This window comes from Durio zibethinus, chromosome 11, assembly GCF_047325235.1.
Source record: "Durio zibethinus cultivar Kanyao isolate XHJ-2024 chromosome 11, ASM4732523v1, whole genome shotgun sequence".
NCBI classification, from domain to species: Eukaryota; Viridiplantae; Streptophyta; class Magnoliopsida; order Malvales; family Malvaceae; genus Durio; species Durio zibethinus.
In genome coordinates this window covers 7,291,595-7,313,984 of record NC_143172.1, presented here as the reverse complement: position 1 = coordinate 7,313,984, position 22,390 = coordinate 7,291,595, and the positions used below count along the sequence as shown (strand labels likewise).

Genomic DNA, 22,390 nt, shown 5'->3' with positions numbered 1-22,390 from the left:
AAGAGAAATACAAAAATCCATGGTGGGCTATTGAGTGGAAAAGGGAATTCAATTCTGATAGGGAACAGTAGTGTAGAATGATCTTCAACTAACTTGGATGACAACAAGGGTAAATGGCAATGATGATGGTGGGGAACATCCTTCTCTTCTCCCTCCCTAAAGACAAGAAAGCATAAAAAAAATTACCCAACTTGCGGGTTACCATCATGATTTAGGGCGCAGAATCTTGCAACTCATGACAATCATGCCAAATGTGAATGCTTGTTGATTCTTGTAGATTATGCGTACATATGAAAAATATGACTTTAAGGATGTATATTATTATAATATATATGCTGCAATGCATATGGTAGACAGAGTCAGCCCAAACCTTTTGCTTTCTATCTAAAAATAATATTAATAGTTAGTTTAAGCAGGACAAGGTCTCCAACGGATGACGTGCATGCCATAAACATGGGATGGAACTTTCAGAAGTAATGGAGTATTACGAAACATTGAAGTAGTTTTAAGAATCTGATATATCATGATAGTTAGCCATCATATAAAAAAAAATTCATTGGAAGCAGCCGGGAAATGTACATTGCTTATGTTATTAAAGTTTCAAATTGTAACTTGATTAAAGCATAATTTCACTATATATATTCAAATCAATATACAGATGAATTCATACATTGTTTGATAATCATAATAACGCCACTTTCTTTTTGTTTGCTTACTTTTTTTTTCTTACTACTTTATATTTCATGTCAAAAAGAAAAGAGATGCTACTCCAAAGTTATATGCTTAAGGATACTTTTGTTTCTTTTGGGCTATTCGTTTCTCCTTTCACTATGACTTTCAGCTGTAAAGACCATTAAAAAGAAGGGCTAAGGCACCCAAAACCCATCTCTGCAAGTCAAACCTTTTAGAGGTAAGACTTGGACTCCTTGCGTCCAGCTCCAAAAATGTAGATCGTTGGACCTCTTCAAAGCTATAGCAAAGGCTCCCATAGCCATTACATGCGTGGCCACAGCTCACCACTGCCTTTGCCTTGTAAAAGAACCGAATGACTGACCTAGCAGATCTTTTAAGACCATGTGGAAAAGTGAAGTAGCCTCTCGTTTCTAACAAACAGCTTACGTTTCCTTCCATTTTTTTCTTCTCTTTTTGGAGGTTTCTCGTCACCCTCGTAATGTCTTCTGTGACATGATCCCCATCAAACAATCTCTGCAATAAAAGAGCTTTCATTCTTTTCCCATTCCAGGCGATCCGGCGTGCCTCCCTGCCTTTCAATTTCGCAATAAATTTTGTATTTCTCGCTCAAGTTGAAACAAGACATATGCATGTTTTAATTTGTAGATTTTAAGTGGTTTTATCTAGAATGTGCTGATCTTTTGTCAGACAAAAAGCGGAAATGAAGTTGAAACATGAAACTATTTGAACAAAGTTCATATTCCTTCCATCATGTTTGAGTGGTGTAGTTACTTATTGTTGAATAGGGGCGTTGAACTTGGAATTGGAAACGTCAAGAACCAACCATAGTTCAAACAATTTTAGCTGACATAGACCTTGAATAAAATAGTACTATTAGCTAAGTTCAATTTCCGACATTTCTCCAACATTTCAGAGAGCTTGAGTTGACTTCAAAACCCACCACAAAAATGCAAGCAATATCATCCCCACAATTTCTCAGGGTTGCCTCCAATCATTTTCAAGCAGACCTAATTAAAAGAAATTGCTTGTTGGATGAATATAGCTACCGCGTAATGTAATTGTAAAAAAAAAAAAGACCAAAGCCATCGGGCATGGTCATACTAAAATAATAGTATCTCATCCGAAGTCCAAAATCATGGTTGATTAAAAACTTTTTTTTTTTTGAAGAAAACTTAAAAACTTTAAATACTAAAATTAGCAGCAAATAATTATACGAAGATGCCAAATTGTCCTATAAATAAAGGGGAAGATATGTCCAAGGCAATAGTACTGTACAAAGTTAAACCTGATACTGGTCCAAAGTAAAAAGGCAAACGATAGGAAACTACAAATATGAGAACGGCGGTGACAGAGGCTGCGCGTGGGGCAAATGTAAATCCATGATCCAAAATTGGCCGACAAGTCTAAAGGGCTAAAAAAGCTGAGTCCAATGACCGCAAATCTGAATTTATAACAGTATGCATTTTCTGTATAGTGGTCTAAAACTATACACTTTTTACAGAGTAATTGCATCATTCATTTGCACATAACATTTGTCTGTCTTTCTCACTCTCGCAAGCCCCGTCACGTGCTCTACCTGTATATCCACGCAAACAATTCCTTTGCAAGTAAAAACAACTATATCCACGAAATAAAAACACTGTTCAAAATCAGCAAAGCTCTCTCTCTCTCTGGTCTATTGTTAAAAAGTGGAAGAAAAAGCTTACCTCACTCTCCGCTCACCCTGAAGCACCATTTTCATTTTCTGTGAACACACACATGAAACGGAGCGCAAAGTGTCTCTCTTGTTTTGTTTTTTTCTCAAACTAAACGACTCCTCTCCTATAAAATAAAATTAAAACCCACCAAACAAAGCCCTAGAAAAATAACACTCGTCTCTCTTAGATTCTTTCGTTCCTCTGTCTCCCGCTTTCCATTGCCATGGAAGCTCTCAATTTTCCCAGGTTTTGGAAACCTAGCTATGGCGCTCACAAAAAGAACCAAGCTCAACCTTGTTATGGAAACAGCGGCGCCACCCAGAATCCAAAGTCTTTGATTGTTTCAGATCATGAGTTGGATGAAGGGGAGGACTCTTTCATCGACTTGGAGCTTCCTTTGCATGAGTTTGACGACAAGGCAAATGTCCACGGTAACAGCCATGATGAGAACGATGTCAAAGGCAAGAAAAGATTCGACTCCAAGGAGGAGCGACCACTCCATGAACCGGCTAAGAATGGTGGTGATAAAGAGCTCGACTTGTCACGGCAAACTCGTTCTTTGTCTCCAAATGATCACTTCTCCAAACGAAAGATCATACCCATTGAGCCAAGCTCTAAGCCTCAATCTCCCATAGCTCTGTTAAAATCAGCTCCAAAATTTCGAATCTTTACTCTTAAGAAGTCAAAGTCAATGGCAAATACTAGTAACACATACATAGCAGAGAAAACAGAGTTCATCGGTATTTCTATGGGGACCCCAAAGCATGAAAAGCAAGGCACCAGCAAGCATTTCAAAGTTAAATTCAAAATTGAGGAGTCTCCAAATCTCCCAATCTTCACCAGAGAAACTAGTTTACGGAAAACAAACGGGAAAATAGAGGACTCGTTATCAAAAAATTCCTCAAAGAGATTATCGAAAGATCGGATACAAAAATACCTCAATAAAATCAAGCCATTGTACGTAAAAGTCAGTCAACGTGACAAGGTCTCAGGTGACTTATCAACGTCTTCTCCAGCGGCTTCTCCGGCAACGATATATTCCATTAAGGAGAAACAGGGGAATCTTTTGACGGGGGTTAGAGGGGTTTGCAAGCAATTGGGAAAGAGCAGATCAGCCTCGGCTGCAGCATTGTCCGTTAGTAGGAGAGATGATTCGCTTCTACTGCAACATGATGGGATCCAAAGCGCCATTTTACATTGCAAGAAATCTTTCAATTCATCGAGAGGTACTATTTATAGTTAATTAATTGGTTTTAAGTTAATCATAAACTTTGGGTTTCATTTGGAATTCGATCCTTAGCTTGTTTCTCTTGTTTTGGCAGCAGAATCTTCTTGGTTGTCCAGATGTACAAGTGATTCTTCACAGGGGAAGTTAAGCAATGCATCTTCTACAGGTATGTCTTAATCTTATTTACTATTATTTGCACTAGTTATTGAGTGTTAAAAAATCTTAAATCTACTTCTTAAGTACTAATTAAACCTTTTATTTTCCTCAGATTCTTCTCTTTTGTCACGAGTTAAAAGCAATTCTTCATACGAGAAACTGATGGATTCCGCAAGAATATCCAGCGAAAGAAATGCCTTAAAGCACCTGAAGCACTAGAAAACGCGGAAAACAAAATGTCGTTAATCAAAAGCTATAGAAAGGAAACAATGGATAGAGACTTTGTTTTTTATTATAATGATGTAAAAGAAATGAAAGCGAAAAAAAAGAATATAGAGAGAGGCAAGGATTTTTGTTTGATTGTTAGCTATGATGAGCAGTGAGCAGAGTAGCTTCAATTATGAAGGTGATGGGCAATTATGAAGGAATTGGAAGTACTCTATGTATGTGGATTTTTGTTTTCTTTGTGTTAAACTATGCTTTGGTCTTGTTTTTCTGCAATTATGCATTATGTTACCTTTGAGAGGTGAGCTGATCATATCTAAGATGTGATCATTACTGGATTTGAAGGACCTGAAATGACTTGACAGTTTTCTCCACTTATTCCTTGTTTCATTTTCTTGGGTGATTATTTGCCTTTTTCCAGGACAATTGGTAGTTTCTGGTGGGAATTTGGTGGGAAAGGGGAGAAGTGGGACAAGGATGGAATGAGAATATTAACAATATTTAAACAATTTTGCTACTTCAAATCTTCCCTGTTCTAACAACAAACATCGATTCACACATGAAATTTCGGTAGAAAAGCAAGCCAAGTAAGTGATGACTAATGCAAGTTTGAACAGGAAACCAAAGCCAAACCATGTATATTTTAAAAATCTTGGTTCTTTCTTTGAAAGTTAAAACACAAAAAAATGAAAGGGGATCATATGATAATATCTCTGCAGTTGCATCCTGCTAAAAAGTACTTTTGAACGGTTAAGAAAGCAGTTCACCCCTTTGTGGTTAAAGTCATTTCATTTCATTCAAAAGTTAAAAATAAAACAAAAAACAAAATCAATTGAAACAGACGCTCTGAGTCTCCCTCTGGCTAGCCGTCCTATATGCAGATGGTACGTTGAATATTCAATCTGCCTACCCGTTGTGGCAGCCAGGAAACTACCAATAAAGTTCACCTGTGACAAGTATAGTCTCATATATTCTTGTGCCATTGAAGTTGAAAGTTTTATGTCTATGTCCACCGTATCCATGGTCTATTGAGATCTGATATCGTCGTTGATATGGTTCCTCAGAAAGTATGCCATAGTGATCATACCCTGGACAATTGTTTCCCACAAGTCCTTTGTCTATATTCTGATTTTTCTTATCCAACTCACTCAGGAGTCAGAACAATCATTCATTTCAATCATTTCTCATCAGTGATTCAAATTGTCTTTAGTATTTGGCAGATCTACCGGTTTCCTCTCTTCTACTTGGATTTCTAGTAAAAGCTGCAAGATTCAATTCAGTATTGGATAATTTGTTATACACTTACAATGCTGTATTCCTGGAATATAAAATCTCAGAATGAACATTATATGTAAAAGGTAGACGCTAGGCTTATATACAAAAAAAAAAAAAGAAAAGGAAAAGCCTTAGACTCTTCTTATTCTCCAAGGAAATGAGACCATAAAGTATAAAAAAAAATCTCCTTACTGATATAGTTCATTCAGTATTGAAGAATGACCTGTTAAGATTTGTAAAAGAATTATTGCAGTTGCAACTACTTACATACTTAATTTGCAATGTCAAAGAAAGTTAATCAGAGACAAGAAAAAGGAACACGATGAATCCGTGATGTCTGAAATTTCAATAAAGGTCGTAATTTTGTTTGGAGTCATAAATGAATCGAGGACCAAGCTCTTTGTGTGCAACAAGAAATAAACCAAAATTTTCAAGGCACACTCATCATAATGACAGGAAAAGCCAAAATGGCCACAAAAACAAAGCGCCCACTCCCTCATTTGCAGACTCCACAGTCCACAGTGCCCCACAAAATAGCTTGGTCCGGTACTGACAGGGTAATAGTGTCGGCCTCTACTTCACACAGTTGACACCAACAAGCCAAGACCCATAAATATTATAAGCGGGCACTGCCTGCATTAAAGATGGTCTAAAGGCCTTTCTATTCCAGCTTATGACCTATCAGTTGTCTTCAATTTATATTTGATGTAGACTATTGTAGTTCAGCTATAATTTGAGGAATTCATATATAGAATGAACTATATCACCAGCGCTTATGGAAGTTTAAAGCTAATAAATCCGAGAATTAGATTGTTCATTCATCAGGATCAACCTAGGAGTGACATGATTTTGTGACCAACAACCAAAAGGAAACACCTTCAGTCCGATTTGATAGCATTTGTCAAGCTTATTGGTCACAAACACAAGGAGAGCAATGTTCTGCAAGGGATTTTTGTGTGTCTAATGGCTACACATTATGTTTTTTTGTTTTTTCCCCACCAAGAAAAAGTAGAATGAAAAGAGAACAGTAACTATGATTTTTGAAAAGGGTTTCTATTCCATTTCAACTTTACCTGAACAGGTTTCTGGATTCTTCATCGAAAGGTGTTGGTTTCATCGGACTAACAGGTCATCAACTAATGAGGAGAGTTCTGTGTACGAAGCTAGACAAAGCATGGAATGCCGGCAAGGGTTACAGCTTATAAATTACTTTCTTGAAAGTGCCAAAATTGATTTATTTCTTTCAAAGAGAGGAAAATCGAACAGCAACGCAACGAGGAGACAATACACGACAGAGAACCGGCACAACAAAAGAATTCGTACGAGGCCCATAAATTTGCCTTGTTTCTTCTGCTGATCATATGTCTCTCTCTACTCTTAAATCCTGATGTAACATTTTAGGTGCCGTTTACCAGCAGTTGCATTAGGCCACGATAGATGTTGGAAGTTTGGGATCCTGATGGACCCATTTTCTCAACATTAGCATCTTTGTTAGGAAACACAACATCCTCCCGGAACATGAGTAATCTGCTTGAGTTCGCTGGATCTGTCCTTCATTAGGTTGTCTGCAACATTATGATTTATATTTGTACCCTTTCATCATTTTTGGGCCAAAGAATTGTTAAAAAAGGTTAAATCAATATTAGTGGGAATGGGTTAGGCCCATTGAGTTAACCCAAGGAGCAATCCTCTTCTTTTTTAATTTTTTATCCCTTTTCTCTTATTCGTTATACAAAAATCCAGGAACAAGAACGTCTGCTTCTCTGCTAATACTATCAAGCTTATCCTCTATTGTAGAGGCAAATGATGAAGCGATCGTTCATCATTGAACCTGATTTTATATATATTTTTTCTGGTAAAGGTTAAAGATTATGTATTAGTGTTTAACATTCTAGGAGTTAAAAAATAGAAATGTGGAAGCGTTATTATGCAAAAAAAAAAAAAAAATTTATAATATGCGGAATAAAAAGAGTAAATAGAAACCTTTAATTCAATTTAATTATCATTAATCGATATGATTAAGATCGATTTTCCGTGAAGAGTAAGGTAAACATGACAAAAACTTCAATCATCAAATAAGAAAAATAGTCAGCATAGGTGGCGGTCAAGTGCTGAGTTGAAAAGTGCATCGAAGACTAAAAACTAAATGTATTACTAATGCTTTGTGACTTGAGGGAACACGTTTTAAAGCAAAAGGCTGCTTAAGTCCCGTCATCTAGAAACGCTAGAAATTTGTTAATTAATTACTATTTATTTTTATGCCCATTTGAATTTGCTCACTCCCCATTCCCATTGGGACGATTATTTGAACAAAATTTCATCGGCCGTTTTGAATTTAAATTTTTAAAATTGCCAGTATTTTTTATTCCATCTCTAATCATACTCATTCAAATGGAGGACAAATCTCCCAAGTTTGACATTCTTGCCACAATTATTGAGCTTTAACAGCTTGGGGATTTTCCAATTTCCAGCCCTCTCCTCTTATCCCTACTGGCGGGCTATAATTTCAGATATGATAGCAACTCCATTGTCAGCATCCTGGATCATGCCCAAAGTCTGGTTTTATTGCCATTACTTACTAATTACATTTTTAAAAAATTTAAATTCTAGCTAATAATTCACAGTAAATTTGACTCAATATTACCCAGTCTGGAATTCTTGCATCAACAAATTACTGCCTCCCAAAGAATGTCTTAGTATTTAATAAGATGAGGTTTTCACTAGCAATCTAAATATTAAATTGATTAAAGGATGTAAAAAATATAATATCTCATTAAAACCGTGATAAAAAAAAATGCACTTCAGGCACTACGATATCAACAAACATGTCTCCTTTGGTGCAAAAAGATAAAAGACAAAGAAAATAAAGGAACCCCATAAGACTGCAATAAAAGTAAGTAAAAAAAAATCCAAAGGCAATCAACGGAGCTAGTTGCACATAATATTTCCTAGTGTTCTCAAGGCAATGTTAATTTCCATGGTACAATTCATTTGGGCTGACTTCTTCCTCTTGATCACCTTCATCAGATGAATCTTCCCATCCAGCTTGGAGTAGCTGGTCAGGGGTAGAACTCCCGAACTAATATCCCTTCCCAATTCAATAGTATTTGACAAACTGCTCGACCTCAACTCCACCACAACATCAACTTTTTTGGTTGATCTAGCCCTGGTTCGAGCCTTATGAATAGTTGCCTGACCAACCGGTGTGCCCCTGTATGCAAACGTGACAGTACCAAGTTCATACTTAAAGTGACCAAAGTTTGTGTTCTTTACCGTGAATTGAGTATTCATTCGCAAATCAAACGAAGGGGAAGCTTCGGTTCCAACATTAAATATGTCAACAAATGACCCTGATCGCACTCGGAACTTGGGATTTCTGATACGCATAACCGTCAATGCAAAAAGTAATATGATTCCAGTCTGGAACACAGCAAACAATACAATATACAACAGACACTTCATTCGTTTCTTTTTCTTTAGCTCTTTCGAGTCAGGAGCCACAAGAGTCTCTCCGTCACTTCGTAAATAGCCATTACCCGCTACCAATGGATATGGGGATTCACTCTTCTCTGCCATTTTCTTGATGCTGATTCTAAAGCTGAGAACAAAATTTCCAAGAAATTTATAGAGTGAAGAATGAGATGATAAATATGGGGCATATTAACAAGTATTTATAGCCAAATGGTGCAGCAAGAAAAAGATGGGAATTGGGACATGATAGATTTGAAATAACTGGTAGAGGGAATAGGCAAATGCTTTGCTTTGAAAAAAATGATGCAACCGGACACTTCTTCTAGTATTATGCTTTCTTCACACTTGAACGCGCTAGGAGGGTAGGCGGCCTTCGAACCTTGACTTCATTGGTTCATGTATTATGTTGCAATTGGATGAGTACCTGATTTTTGTTTTACTTTCAATAGTAGTATAACTTTCAGCTTAGCTAATGAAAAAGGATTTTCCTTACCACTCAAACATATTTAATACTTATATTCCCAAATTTATTAGTAATTTTTTTAGCATATTGTTAAGTACAAAAGTGAAGAGAAAAAATCAAAAAATAATATATATATAAAAAACTAAACACTTTAAAAAAAGAAAATAAAAAAAAATAAAAAGTAAACGAAATACAGGTGAATCCAAAAGTGTAGCGTTTCGCATTATAAAAATGTTAAAGAAATAATACAGTATCAGATCGCTTTCACTGGTACTTGATTGGCTGCTTTTGTTCGTATGCATTGATGATTCCTGCGGACTTTAACGGTGGCCTAATTATGCTTTGGCCAATGACTTTACCAAACTGACGTGTTCATCTAGAAGCCGGAAAGTAACGTGTTTTTTATTTTCCTTTTGTGTGTGTTCATAGGGAAGTGATGTGTCGTGACTTTGTAATTTTTTTCTTTTTTTCAAACGAGAAGGAAAATGCCACGAACAAGGGCAGGTGCCAGGTAGTGACACCTTTTTTCCACGTCAGAATTCACATCCTTAAAAAAAAGACATCAAAATTGAGGTTCATCCTCAACTTTTTTCGACTTTATCTTTTTGAATGATAAAAAATATATATATTTTAAGCATTTAATGAGTTACGTAATTTATCGGTAGAATATTAATTTTTTTTATATTATATTAATTTTTATAATTTTAAATATAAAAAATTTATTCTAAATAAAAAATAATAATTTTTTTGGATTAAACCTTGAATAACAAGTACTTCACCAACGCGACTTTTTTACTTAATGATTTATATTGTACTGTTGTAACTATAGTTTGGTTTGTTATTTTTTATTACTTTCCACACCATTTTTTTTTAATTTTTCCTTTTTTTATTACTTAATGGTTTATATTGTACTGTTGTAGGTATAGTTTGGTCAACGGCGAACGAAGCTCTTCGCCGGAGAAGCACTTTCGTGCAGCTGGTTAACAGATCTGGCGGCCGCCGCCTCTTGTCGGCTTTCCGTCGCCAAAATACGGTAACCTGGAACAGGGTTTCAAGGCTGCCAGTCAGATCGCGTTCCCTGAAAGGTTTTTGGCGCTGCCATCTGCCCATATGGAATACCTTTATGGCGTTCTGTACGGCCAAAATCGCTTCGGTGCTAGATCTGGTTTTACCAGCATCTAGATCCAGCTGCTTGGTGCCCTTTTTCGGCTTTTTGTTGCTAGTTCTAACCCTAGGATTCCCCTTCCAGATAACCAAAAGAGCTATGAAGTCTCATCTATAAATCAAAACCGAATCGGACAATGACCCGTTTAAAATTTCAGGTCACGAGATAATAGTTCAAACGTCGGATTATTTAAGTCAATTATTGAATTAAAATAAATTTATATTTTAAATAAATAATTTAGAAATTATTAAAAAGAAAAAACAAAATATTAAGCTCTTAAGATTGAAAATAAGGATATGTTCAGGACTTGTGAAAATTTTATAACAAAAAATATTGAATTCCACAACGTTACTTGACAGTAATTGAATATTTTTCATGAATAAAAAACCAATTTATAATTGTTAACAACGATCAAAAGAAACTAAATAAAGTTTGATTTTTTTTTAAAGGCAATAAAGTTTGATTCTTGTAGTCTTAAAATCCAATTTAGTGTTAATCATTTTAATATATTCTCTGGGTTTCATTTTTTTTTTTCTATTTTTCTTAGAAGCCCTAAAATTATATATATTTTTAAATATTTAAAACTTTTTTTATATTTACAAATTATTTTTTAATTTTTAATATTAAAAATATTAAAATTTTAATTTTATCAAAATTTTTAGATTTTAATATTAAATTTATTTTTTTAATTTTATGAAAATAAATAACATTCAAATAATTTGAGATAAAAAAAAAATTTTTTTTATTTTTTTCAACGTTAATTATCAAATAGCATTAATCTCGAAAATGGAAAAATCATTAAAAAAAGGTAAGACATAAATGCTAAGTAAAAAATTCTGTTGCTTTAAATGCCATTCAAACGAAATTCATCGAAGGTGAAACTCTCATGGGTTAACTTTTTCATTTCGTTGATTAAAAGGAATAAACAAAATTTTTTTAAATGAAGTTTATAAAATTTTTTATTAAAAATAATTTTAAAAAAATTTAATAAAAAAATCAAATAATAGAATAATAAATTGATAGATTAAAATAAAAAATTTAATAATATATTAAAAATATTAAATATAATAAATATAATTAAATTTGATCAATATTTATTTAATAATAAATTTTTATTTAAAATATTTATCTAAAATTATATTAAAATTTTATATTCTTGATTTATATAATAAAAAATTTTAATCTATCATTTTTATTTTAAATATTAATTTTTATGTAATTCATTTTATCCAACAAACTTCATGTAAATCTTTCTTTTATTAAAAACCAATGGCTCCATCCGATTTTTGGTGGGTCATCTACACAAATGGTCTGATATCAAGATTGAACCGGGTGAAATACTGAGTCAGTGAATCAACCAATCCGACTAGATCCGATTTTAAAAACTATTGTCTAAGCACGCTCTTGGAACGGTTTTTTATTTTTATTTTTTAACGTAATGACAGTAAGCTGAGAAAAAGGTCTTTTTGCCTGTCCCTGGGCCTTTTGGGAGAGTGACCCAGTGGGGAGTGGGTCCTCAAGCCAATTTAGACTCAGACTCACTCTATATGTGATTCTGTTCTTGTTTCAGGGCCTAGCTAGATTAGGGTCCAAAGGAAAATGCAATGATAATGTATAACTCTTTAGTACATAAGTAAACTTGTGCAAAAATTATTTGAAAAAAAGTACAATATGTAAATATATGGTGAATTTTTATACTGAAATGATTGGGTGTTGAAATTCCTGGACGCCTGTCTGTGTCAGCTCTGTCATAATGTGGTGCATATGCCAATGAAAGAGAAAGTCACGGATTGGCAAATTGGCTGCAATTTAATTCAACATTCGTCGTCCAGTGTTGGGCGCAGCACACTCCATATAAAAAATCGAATTAAATTATATATATTTTTAACTTTTATATATATTTTAAATTTTTATAAATAAAAATAATTAGTTTATATTTAAATTTATTTAAAAATTTTAAAATTATATTAAAATAATATATATTAAAAAATTATTAAAATAAATTGATAAAATTTCATTAGATTTAAATTCAAATTAAATTTTAAAATATATGATTTTATATATTATTTAAAAATCAAATCAAACTCGATTTGATATGCTATCATCAACAAAGAGAAACAGCGAACTCATGATTAAATATTAGCTACGCTGATCTGATTACCTGTTTTTTTCTTTTTAATAGGAAATTCACCCCCCACCCCACCCCACCTGCACCGTCCAACTCCAATCCTTTCCAAACTAGCACATGTTTTGTCGTCTAATACTAAATAATTGTAGTGATTTGACCAAAATGCACGTCAATCAATAAACTTTACTCTTAAAAGAAATTATTGTCTCAAATTAACTTTTTCTTTTGTTTTTTATTTAAAATTTAAAATTTAATATTCTATTAACAAATTAAATTTATTAGTGATTGATTATTCTTTGCCTTCGTGTTTTTTCTTATCCTTTTTCTCCTCTTTTCAATTTCTGATCAAAGAGTTTTTGAGGTCTTGACTGTTAGGAATGAATGAGAATCATGGGTGCATGCCCTTTTTTTTATTATTATTATTTTGTTTAAGTTACTTTTGTTTTCATTTTAAATAATTGATAGAAATTGAAGAGTGAACATTTTGCTGACTTTGATTTAAGTGGAATATTAACTGTGAACGATGCTTTGATTTAGTAAAAGGGTTAAATTATAAATGATTTTTAAATTATAATAAAATATTTTAAATTTTAAATTTTTAATGTGATATTTAAATTATAAATTTATTAATTAATAAAATATTTAAAGGATTGTTAATTTATTATATCTCATTATTTAAAATTAATCACATTAAAAGTGAGTATCATATTAATTAATAGATTCATAATTTATATATTAAATTAAAATTTTTTAAATTTTAAATATTATATTAAATATTTTATTATAATTTAGGAATCATAGTAAAATGAAAAAATCTTTAAATCTTTAGATTTTATATTCAAATTCTATTAATGTGTGGATCGGTTTAATTTTAAGTTGAATTATGATTAATAGATTTAATTTAATAATTTTTTATATAAACAAATGTTCAAATTGTAACTTCGCTGAATAATAGTTTATCTAATAATTTATCTACGTATAGACAAATAATGTACAAAGTCACATAGCCTGCTCGACAATTGTCGTCTTCTTAAGTTTTCAGCTGTAGTTGCCAGCGATAACCGTGAACCTAGTAAAGCCAAATATCCTTTATCGCAACTCTATACGATATAATCCTAGAAAGGATAATTTTAGAAATAGAAGAAATTTGTAATTTTATTTTATTTTTATTTTTTTCAGAAAAAATGCATTGGTTCTTGATAAAATTAACTATGAACTCGGCAATTCTAACCTACAATTACTAGTTTACAACGTAATAATATGTTTGAAAATTTGATAGTTCCACTCTAGAATATCGCCACTTAAGCTTATGACCAAACACTTCGCAATTTGTCCTTAAGTTTGCCATCCTAATTAGGTTTTATAAACTCTGATTAAACAAAACTACCAAGGGGCACCCCCCTCAAACTTTTTAATTCTCATTCTTCTTATCCTCCCCCAACATTATTCTCCAACTTGATGGAAACTACCATCAACCTATTTCTCTACATCCCATTCTCTATTTCCCAAAGCCTCTCCCTTCAACCAATCCCTCCCCCTCCTCCATGGAAGACCAATCCCCAACCCCATCCCCGTCCCCACCGCCACCATCACCTCCGCTCAATACATATACGTTAACAGCATCTTCAGTGTCTTACACCAAATTGACCACAACAACACCTACTTCCCTTACTGGCTATTTCCTTTTCAAACCTTGCACTTCAACGCCCCCAACTTACATCCTCCGGGATGTCTCCTTCACCGCCAACCCCTCACAAATCCTTGCCATTGTTGGCCCAAGTGGAGCCGGAAAGTCCACTCTCCTCGACATTCTAGCAGCGCGAACATCACCAACAAATGGCACTCTTCTACTCAATTCCACTCCGATAAACTCTTCTTCATTTCGAAAGCTTTCTGCTTATGTTCCTCAGCATGACGCATGCTTGCCATTACTCACTGTAGCTGAAACTTTTGCTTTTGCTGCTCGGCTTCTTGTTCCTAAAACATCAGATATTGGCACCATTGTCACATCTCTTCTATCAGAGCTAAGGCTAACGCACTTGGCTAATACCAAGCTCGCTCATGGGCTGTCGGGTGGTGAGTGCAGGCGTGTTTCAATAGGTCTAAGTCTCCTCCATGACCCTTCTGTGTTACTACTTGATGAACCCACTTCAGGCCTTGATAGTACTTCAGCTTTCAATGTAATGCAGATCCTCAAATCAATAGCTGCTTCACGTCACCGCACTGTTGTTTTATCCATACATCAACCAAGCTTCAAGATTCTTTCCACCATTGATAGAATCCTCTTGCTATCAAAAGGGACTGTGGTGCACCATGGTACACTTTTTTCACTTGAAGCATTCTTGCAGTCCAATGGGTTTACCGTCCCTCCTCAGCTCAACGCCCTCGAGTATATCATGGAAATACTAAACCAGCTGCATGAGAGCAAACCAATTACACCGCCATCACTTCTTCCATCACCAGAAGACTCTGCAACTCCTAACAATAATGAAGCAAGTGATATCAGGTACCGAAGCTCAAGACTACATGAAATCTGCTCTTTATATAACAGGCTTTGGAAGATTATTTACAGAACAAGGCAGCTTCTTTTAACCAATGCATTAGAAGCTCTTATCGTGGGTCTTGTTTTAGGAACAATCTACATTAATATTGGTTATGACAAGGAAGGTATAGAAAAAAGGTTTGGTCTCTTTGCCTTCACTCTCACCTTCCTTCTCTCCTCTACAACTGAAACCCTTCCAATCTTCCTTAATGAAAGGCCAATTCTGCTGAAGGAAACTTCAAGTGGGGTTTATAGACTCTCGTCTTACCTCATAGCCAATACCCTTGTCTTCTTGCCATATTTGCTTGCCATTGCGATCATATATTCAACCTCTGTCTACTTCTTAGTGGGTCTATGTGCTTCATGGCAAGCTTTTGCTTACTTCGTTTTGGTCGTTTGGATCATAGTTCTCATGGCAAATTCTTTTGTCCTCTTCTTGAGCTCTCTTGCACCAAATTATATAGCCGGCACTTCACTTGTAACAATACTTCTTGGTGCTTTTTTCCTCTTCTCTGGTTACTTCATCTCCAAGGATAGCTTGCCCAAGTACTGGCTCTTCATGCACTTTTTCTCAATGTACAAGTACGCACTTGATGCCCTCCTTATCAATGAGTATTCTTGCCTTGTATCAAGGTGTTTTCTTTGGTACAATGAAACCAAGACTTGCATGCTAACAGGAGCTGATGTATTACAAAAGAAAGGGCTCCATGAGAGGCAGAGATGGACAAACATCTACATCTTGGTTGGGTTCTTTGTGTTCTATTTTCTGGTTTTGATCAGAAGGGTTTCAAGATCAAAGAAATGAAGACTATACAGAAATTAGGCATCAACTGTCACATTTAATTTTTTTTTTAAATTTTCGCCTTTATTTTCTGTGTTATGTCCCATTCCTTCTATCCCTTATTCACAAATCATAGTCACTGTAATGGCTGCTTTGGATATTTCATTTTATTTATCAAACAAGTAAAACTTCAAACTCAATTATGCTATAAATTAGGTTTGATTCTCCATGCATGTTAACATGGGGCAGATACTTTAAATTTGCCACCACATTGTTATATCTTTTTTCGATTTCTGATTTTTATTTTTTCTTTAGGTCTCGAAGGATGCCAGGAAAGTTTCAAATGGCCTGATAGCGCTAGCAAGCTCACAAGTTTATTACAAGATATGGCTTGAATCCTGGCATCATGACATCCTTTCATGTAATTTGTCCGGATTACTTTTCACTCCCAAATTCTAAAATTGACTTTCCTCTTTACATTTTCCAGCCTATAACATGCTATTCTTCTTGATAGGGGACCAATTAAAAGGTCTGGTTCCCAATTATCAACATCACAGTGATGGATATTCAAACGTAGCAAAAAAATTCTTTATTAATACTGCCATATACATGGTGCTGAAACAATATCTCATTTGTCTAACGCCCGATCAAAAAATTTTCAACTCAATCCGCAAATTCATCAGCCGGTACTGATCAGAATCAGAACAATGGGAGGGAGGGAGTCCATGTTTTTTAGCAGGAGCATTACAAGGCGACATATGGTCGATGAGTTGGCAAGAATACAAACAAAAAAAGTTGGCTTCACCCACTCGCATCTTTACTAAAGAATGTATCACGGGTCTCTATGTATTTATGATGCTAAAGCCTGAAAGTAAAGAAGAATCCAAGTAGTCGTCCTCGATATAAATAGGCTCTTGTCGGGTTGTGAAATGCGGGGTTGTGCCTGCTTTCTTTCGCTTGGAATCAGTGCATTATTCACGGGTTCTTCTCTTTTTTTTTTTTTTTTACTCACATGTGGTCTCGTAATTATTGGTTTTCCAAGTCCATGCTCATTGCCTACATGTATATTAATATATATACGTACCTTCTGGTAATTTATTCGTGGAAATTAATAAGCATTAAAAGGAAATTTCGATTTTACCCAAATAAAAACACAAAAAAAAGTTAAATGCTCAAATAAAGATCAAATATTTGGATGGTTACTCAATTTAAGATCAAATTTTTTAATTCATACAAATAAAATAAAAATAAAAACATTATCAATTTGTAACAATGTAAAATTTATTTTAACGAAAAATGAGATGTGCATGTTATGCGTTATTATAATGCGTAGAAAAAAAAAATAGAAATCAACCGATTAGATAAATTCATGCTGTTTTGAATTTTTTTATTACTATTTTGAAAAAAAAAAAGAAACGAAAAGTTATTTAGGAAAAAAAACTTGCATTTAACCCAAATAAAAAAAAGCAAAAAATTTTCAAACCCAGAACAAATAATCTGTAACTCTATTCACTCAGATAAGTTATTTCAATTATTGATTCAATTTCATTTGTTAATTTTGATGAGGTAAGCATTTTTCAACAACTTATTTTAAGGTAACCAACATTCAGTTTAATTTATTATGCATCAAGAATTGATTCTATTTAGGGTTCAATCGTTTAGACTCCATAAATATAGAAGGTTGGTTGTTGTTGTTGTTGTTAAATTTGTGAAAGGTGAATAATATATATGCATATTTTGGGTTTTGTTGTTCTTCATAGTTAGTCATTTTGTGGTTGAAGGTTTTTTTGTTATTTTTTAAAGTTATGCATATTTTGGTTTAGGATTTTTTTGTAGTTCTTCATTCTTAGGCATATTCTGATTTATAGTTTTCTATTGTTATTTTTAATTACTTAAATTTATATTTAAGGTTTTCTGTTGTTATTCTTAATTGCTCAAATTGTTCAAATTTATAGTTAAGGTTTTTTGCTATTTAGACATATTTTGATATATGGTTAATAGTAATTGTTTAATTGTTTATATAGCCTTTTGATTCTTACCCATCACATAGGCCTCCACCAGTGCTAGCATAAGTGATCACCCATAACTATTGCCTTAATTTATAGCATAAGTGAAGCCAATTAATCAGCATAAAAATTAAATGTTATTTCATAAAAAAAAAAAACCAACAATTCATGACAGCTATGATTATAAAAAAGGTTAAATTTAGGATTGAAAACACTTACAACTTAAATTTTGTTTAGTAATTAAACCATTATGTCAAAAGGTTGGAATTAAATTTTCACCTCACTACCTAACCAAAAAGATTTCAAAAATATACACCAAAAGCCTAACTTTCAAGACATCTCCTAAAATTTTAACCAAGTCCAATATAATTGTCAACAATAATAGTTCAAGAACAAAATTATGATAAGGATAGCCACTAAATCAGTCACAAAATTACCAGAAAGATAACTAAGCTTAAGTATAAGCATGATCACAACTTCAAGTCTATTTTATAAATTATCTTGCAAAAAACATTACCAAATAACAACATCAAGTCAATCGTGTGAATTCTAATTCTACGAACAAAATAATACAAAAAAAATGCTAAACTTTTAAGCCAAGATATGCATATAAAAGACTTATTTAAGAGAAAATTGCATTTGAAAGAAAGACCCTTAGCTATTACAAAGTAAAAGTTTATAATAAAAATTTTATAACAATGTAAAAGCTTGTAACATAAATTAGATAATAATGTAAAGGACATGTACACTTAAACTAATTGTAATTTTCATTGTAAAGAATTTAGGGTTTCTTATACCACTTATAACACAAATTTTTATTAAAAATGATTTTTATAGCACTTATCAATTGTTGTTGTTAGAATTTAGGGTTTATTGTGATAGAATTTAATTTTTTTAATTTTGCAGTATAAGTTTTGATTATTGTATTCTACAATTTAACTATGCTGGGACTTTTATTGGTAATGGTCATAATCTAATGTAAATAAATAAGATAGTAGAGAACTTGACAGTTGATCCTGATAAAAAATTTTATTATGAGTTGTCAAGACATTTATAATGAGGCTAGCTATATGAATATTAGTGAGATATTGTATTTAAAATCTAGAAAAATACTAGTTGATAATCCGATGGTAGTAAATGATGATAGAAACACTCTTGATATTATTAGGTATATAATAGATCTAGGTGTAGTTGATGTGTACATAGTACATGGTATAGATGAAGCTATTTTAGCTTCTGAGTTGTTAATAGGACCTAAAATAGATGATATAATTGAGGTAGTATGGAATAAAAAGGTAAAAATCATGTAGTTGATGCGGTAGGGAATAAAAGGGTAAAAAATCAACATGTAAGTGAGGCAGTAGGGAATAAAAGGATAAAAATTGAAGAGGTTATTAAGGAAGTAAGGGTAGAGAATGAAGATGTAGCTAAGGTAAGAAGGGTAGGAATTAAAGATGATATTGAGGCAATGTGGGTAGGAAATGAAGATGTGATTGGGGCAAAAAGGGCAGCAATGGTAGAAAATAAAAATGTGGTTGGGGTAGAAGTTAAAAATGTAGTTGATAGAAATAGTAGTGAAAGAAATGACCTTGGAATAGAACCAGATTCAACCTTACCAATCAATGATAATGTTAATAAGGGATATCACAATGAGTACTATAACTTTGATGAGTATAGTGAGCATGTTAGTAATGAGGATGAAATGATTAATGATGCTACTAGGATGAAAAGAAAGTTTTCAGTGCATGATCCCAATGTAAAAGCCCCTTACATTGAGTTACAAATGTTGTTTAAAAATTTCAAACAATTTAAATATACAATGTCCTTACTGTCTATTAAGACAAATAGAGGTATCATTTGGGTAAAGAACTATAAAAATTTGGTTAAAAGTAAATGTGCTACAAAACAATGTCCTTGGGTAATTTATGCAAGGTAATTTATGCAGCATATGACAGAAAGTTATAATCATTTCAAGTGAAGACTTACAATAAAAATCGTAAATGCAATAAGGTTTTCAAAAACCCAAGGATGAGTTAAGTTGTTTTGGTTGAGTTGTATACAAACAGATTTATAAAGGATCTTTTTATTATGAATGCAGAAGTGCAAGAGTTAGTTAAAAAAGAGTTTGATACATGGGTGAATATTAGTATAATAAGAAAGGCTAAAAAAATTTGGTTGATAAAGTTATTACCAATTAAAAGAATGAGTTTAGTCTTTATGGGATTATGCTGATGTGATTAGAAAAACTAAATAAGGTTGCACAGTAAAGATGCAGGTTTATAGGCCATTACCAAGTTCTTCACCTATATTTGAAAGGTATTACATATGTTTCAAGGCATTTAAAAAAGATTTAGAGAATGGTTATTGGCTTAAAAGTTTAACAAAATGTGAGTTATTATGTGCTGTTAGTAAAGATAAAAATAATCAAATATTTCCAATGGCTTAGGCGTCGGTGGAAGTGGAATGCATAGCTTTACGAAAATGGTTTCTTAATTTGTTGACATCAAACCCAATGTCTTTAGAAAATAGTATAGGATGGACAATCACAACAGATCAATAAAAGGTAAATATTTATATGCTAATTTGATTTAAATTATGTACTAAATACCTTAACTAATTATTAATTATTTTCAGATGTACTGAATTGTTGAAATTAAATTAAATTATGTACTAAATACTAACTAATTAAATGGTGTAAGGCCTTGATAATGCAATTGTAGAATTGCTTTCAGATGCTGAACATCGATTCTATGCTAGGCATGTATATGTTAATTGGACTAAGAGGGGATATAGGGGTAAGGAGATGAAAATGACTTTTTGGACAATTGCTAAATCTTTAACAATCGACAATTTAAAAAAAAATTAGAAAATTACAAAAAAAAATGAAACTGTAGCTGTAGATATAATAAAAGCCCCATCTCAGCAATGGTGTAAAACTTTTTTTAATGCAGACTCTAGATGTGAGTTAGTTAACAACAACTTATGTGAGATATTCAATAGGACATTGCTAGATGCAAGGAAAAAATCAATCATTTCTTTTTTGAAGACATAAAAAGGTCTATGATGATAAGAATTGGAAAGAAAAGGAAAGAATACTTTAAGTGAAGAGATGTGATTGGACATAATATTATAAAAGTGATAAAAATAAATGTAGTTATAACATCACAATGTGTAATTACATTTAATGGAGATGGTGAATATAAAAATAGATGTAGGTGTAGTTAGGTTTATTGTCCAGCTTGATGAGAAAATATGTAGTTATAGAATATACCAACTTTCTAGTATTCCATGTGCACATGTCATATGTGCAATTGGATATCTAGGTGAAAATATTAAAGATTTTATATATAGTTGGTATTATAAGAAGGTGTATTTATAGACTAATAGTAATACTTTAGAACCTATGCTTGAGAGACAAAATTGGGTCAAACTAAGGACAGAAGATAATGTTATACTTTTAGAGTTTAGGAATATGCTAGGTAGGTGCAAAACCAATAGAAGAATGAACATGATAACCTCAAGAAAAAAAGGCCCAATAATTTAACAAATCTGTCTAAGAAGGGCATGATAATGACATGTAAACTATATCATCAACCAGGCGACAACAAAAGAAGTTGTCCTATGGTAGGCAATTAGATAATTTCATTCTATTTTGTTTTTATATATTATTATAAACATTATACTATTATAGATCCTCTCTTATTAAAATGTTATAACCTATCAACTCAACTTTATTGTTCTTTTCATGACAATAAAATTTTCATGTGCTCAGATCTGGAGATCAAAACATGAACCAAGGTGCATCAAGTAACGTAGATCCTATTGAAACTACTTACGGTCTAAGTAACCATGCCATTACTTCAACTACTGTTTACGGTGCTTCTGCATTAGTTTTTGCTTTTGCATTTGGATCTAGTTATGCATCTACATCTATTTCAGCCAATATCAATGGTTTTATATCTGTAACTACAACTGCATCTGCAAGAACCCTAAATCCAGTTTCAAATTCTATTTTCATTTTAGTTTCAACTCTAGCTTTAAATCCAGTTTCAGATCCAATTTCCATTTCAATTTCAACAAAAGTTTCAAATTAGATTAATGTTATTGCTTCTATTACTATTGAAAATGCAAAATTGAAGTTTGAAAGGCCAACAAGATCTATTAGAATATGTTTTATAGATAAGGATGAGAGACTTTATAGGACGACTTGTGAAAAAATAAGTTTTTTTTATCAAAGTTTAACTTTTCTACAACAACCATTGGGAAGCGAACAATTTCAGCAAATAGCATTAGAAGTCAAAATGACAAACACGCTGTTAAAGCTACCACCAGAAGCAAGACAAAAGGCATGTAAGGTTATGGACTATATATAAACTTAGAAACAGGGAGACAAATCTTAAATGTGAGTGATTCTGTACCAAACATATATATTTTTATTTTATTTCCTTAAATATTACCTACTATAACTTGATAAATTTTATTCAATAGCCTGAATTGAAAAGTCAAAAAGTGATAGTAGTTGGGACAAGTAGAGGCAAGAGGAAGGTTGTTGAGGATGTA

At 32.8% G+C, this 22,390-nt stretch overlaps 2 protein-coding genes and 1 pseudogene across 4 annotated transcripts; 2 read left to right on the top strand and 1 right to left on the bottom strand.

Annotated features, from left to right (window-relative positions):
* Nucleotides 1-1,925: 1,925 nt before the first annotated feature.
* Nucleotides 1,926-4,105, top strand: LOC111290381 (membrane-associated kinase regulator 5-like). Of its 2 annotated transcripts, none has more exons than XM_022881666.2 (3): nucleotides 1,926-3,616; nucleotides 3,713-3,784; nucleotides 3,887-4,105. In XM_022881666.2, the coding sequence occupies exons 1-3, from the start codon at nucleotides 2,614-2,616 to the stop codon at nucleotides 3,991-3,993; spliced, it is 1,182 nt and encodes a 393-aa protein (XP_022737401.2). In that variant the 5' UTR covers nucleotides 1,926-2,613; the 3' UTR covers nucleotides 3,994-4,105. The 2 variants fall into 2 exon arrangements, with proteins under 2 accessions (XP_022737401.2, XP_022737402.2); XM_022881667.2 differs by having other exon boundaries at nucleotides 1,931-3,616; nucleotides 3,716-3,784.
* Nucleotides 4,106-8,028: 3,923 nt separating this feature from the next.
* LOC111290478 (late embryogenesis abundant protein At1g64065-like) lies at nucleotides 8,029-9,047 on the bottom strand. Its single transcript, XM_022881797.2, has one exon. It carries the CDS (start codon nucleotides 8,848-8,850, stop codon nucleotides 8,203-8,205), a length of 648 nt encoding a protein of 215 aa, XP_022737532.2. The 5' UTR covers nucleotides 8,851-9,047; the 3' UTR covers nucleotides 8,029-8,202.
* Nucleotides 9,048-13,645: 4,598 nt separating this feature from the next.
* LOC111290802 (ABC transporter G family member 8 pseudogene) lies at nucleotides 13,646-16,036 on the top strand (annotated as a pseudogene). Its single transcript, XR_016346288.1, has one exon. The product of XR_016346288.1 is annotated as an ABC transporter G family member 8 pseudogene (transcript).
* The last annotated feature ends 6,354 nt before the right edge of the window (nucleotides 16,037-22,390 follow it).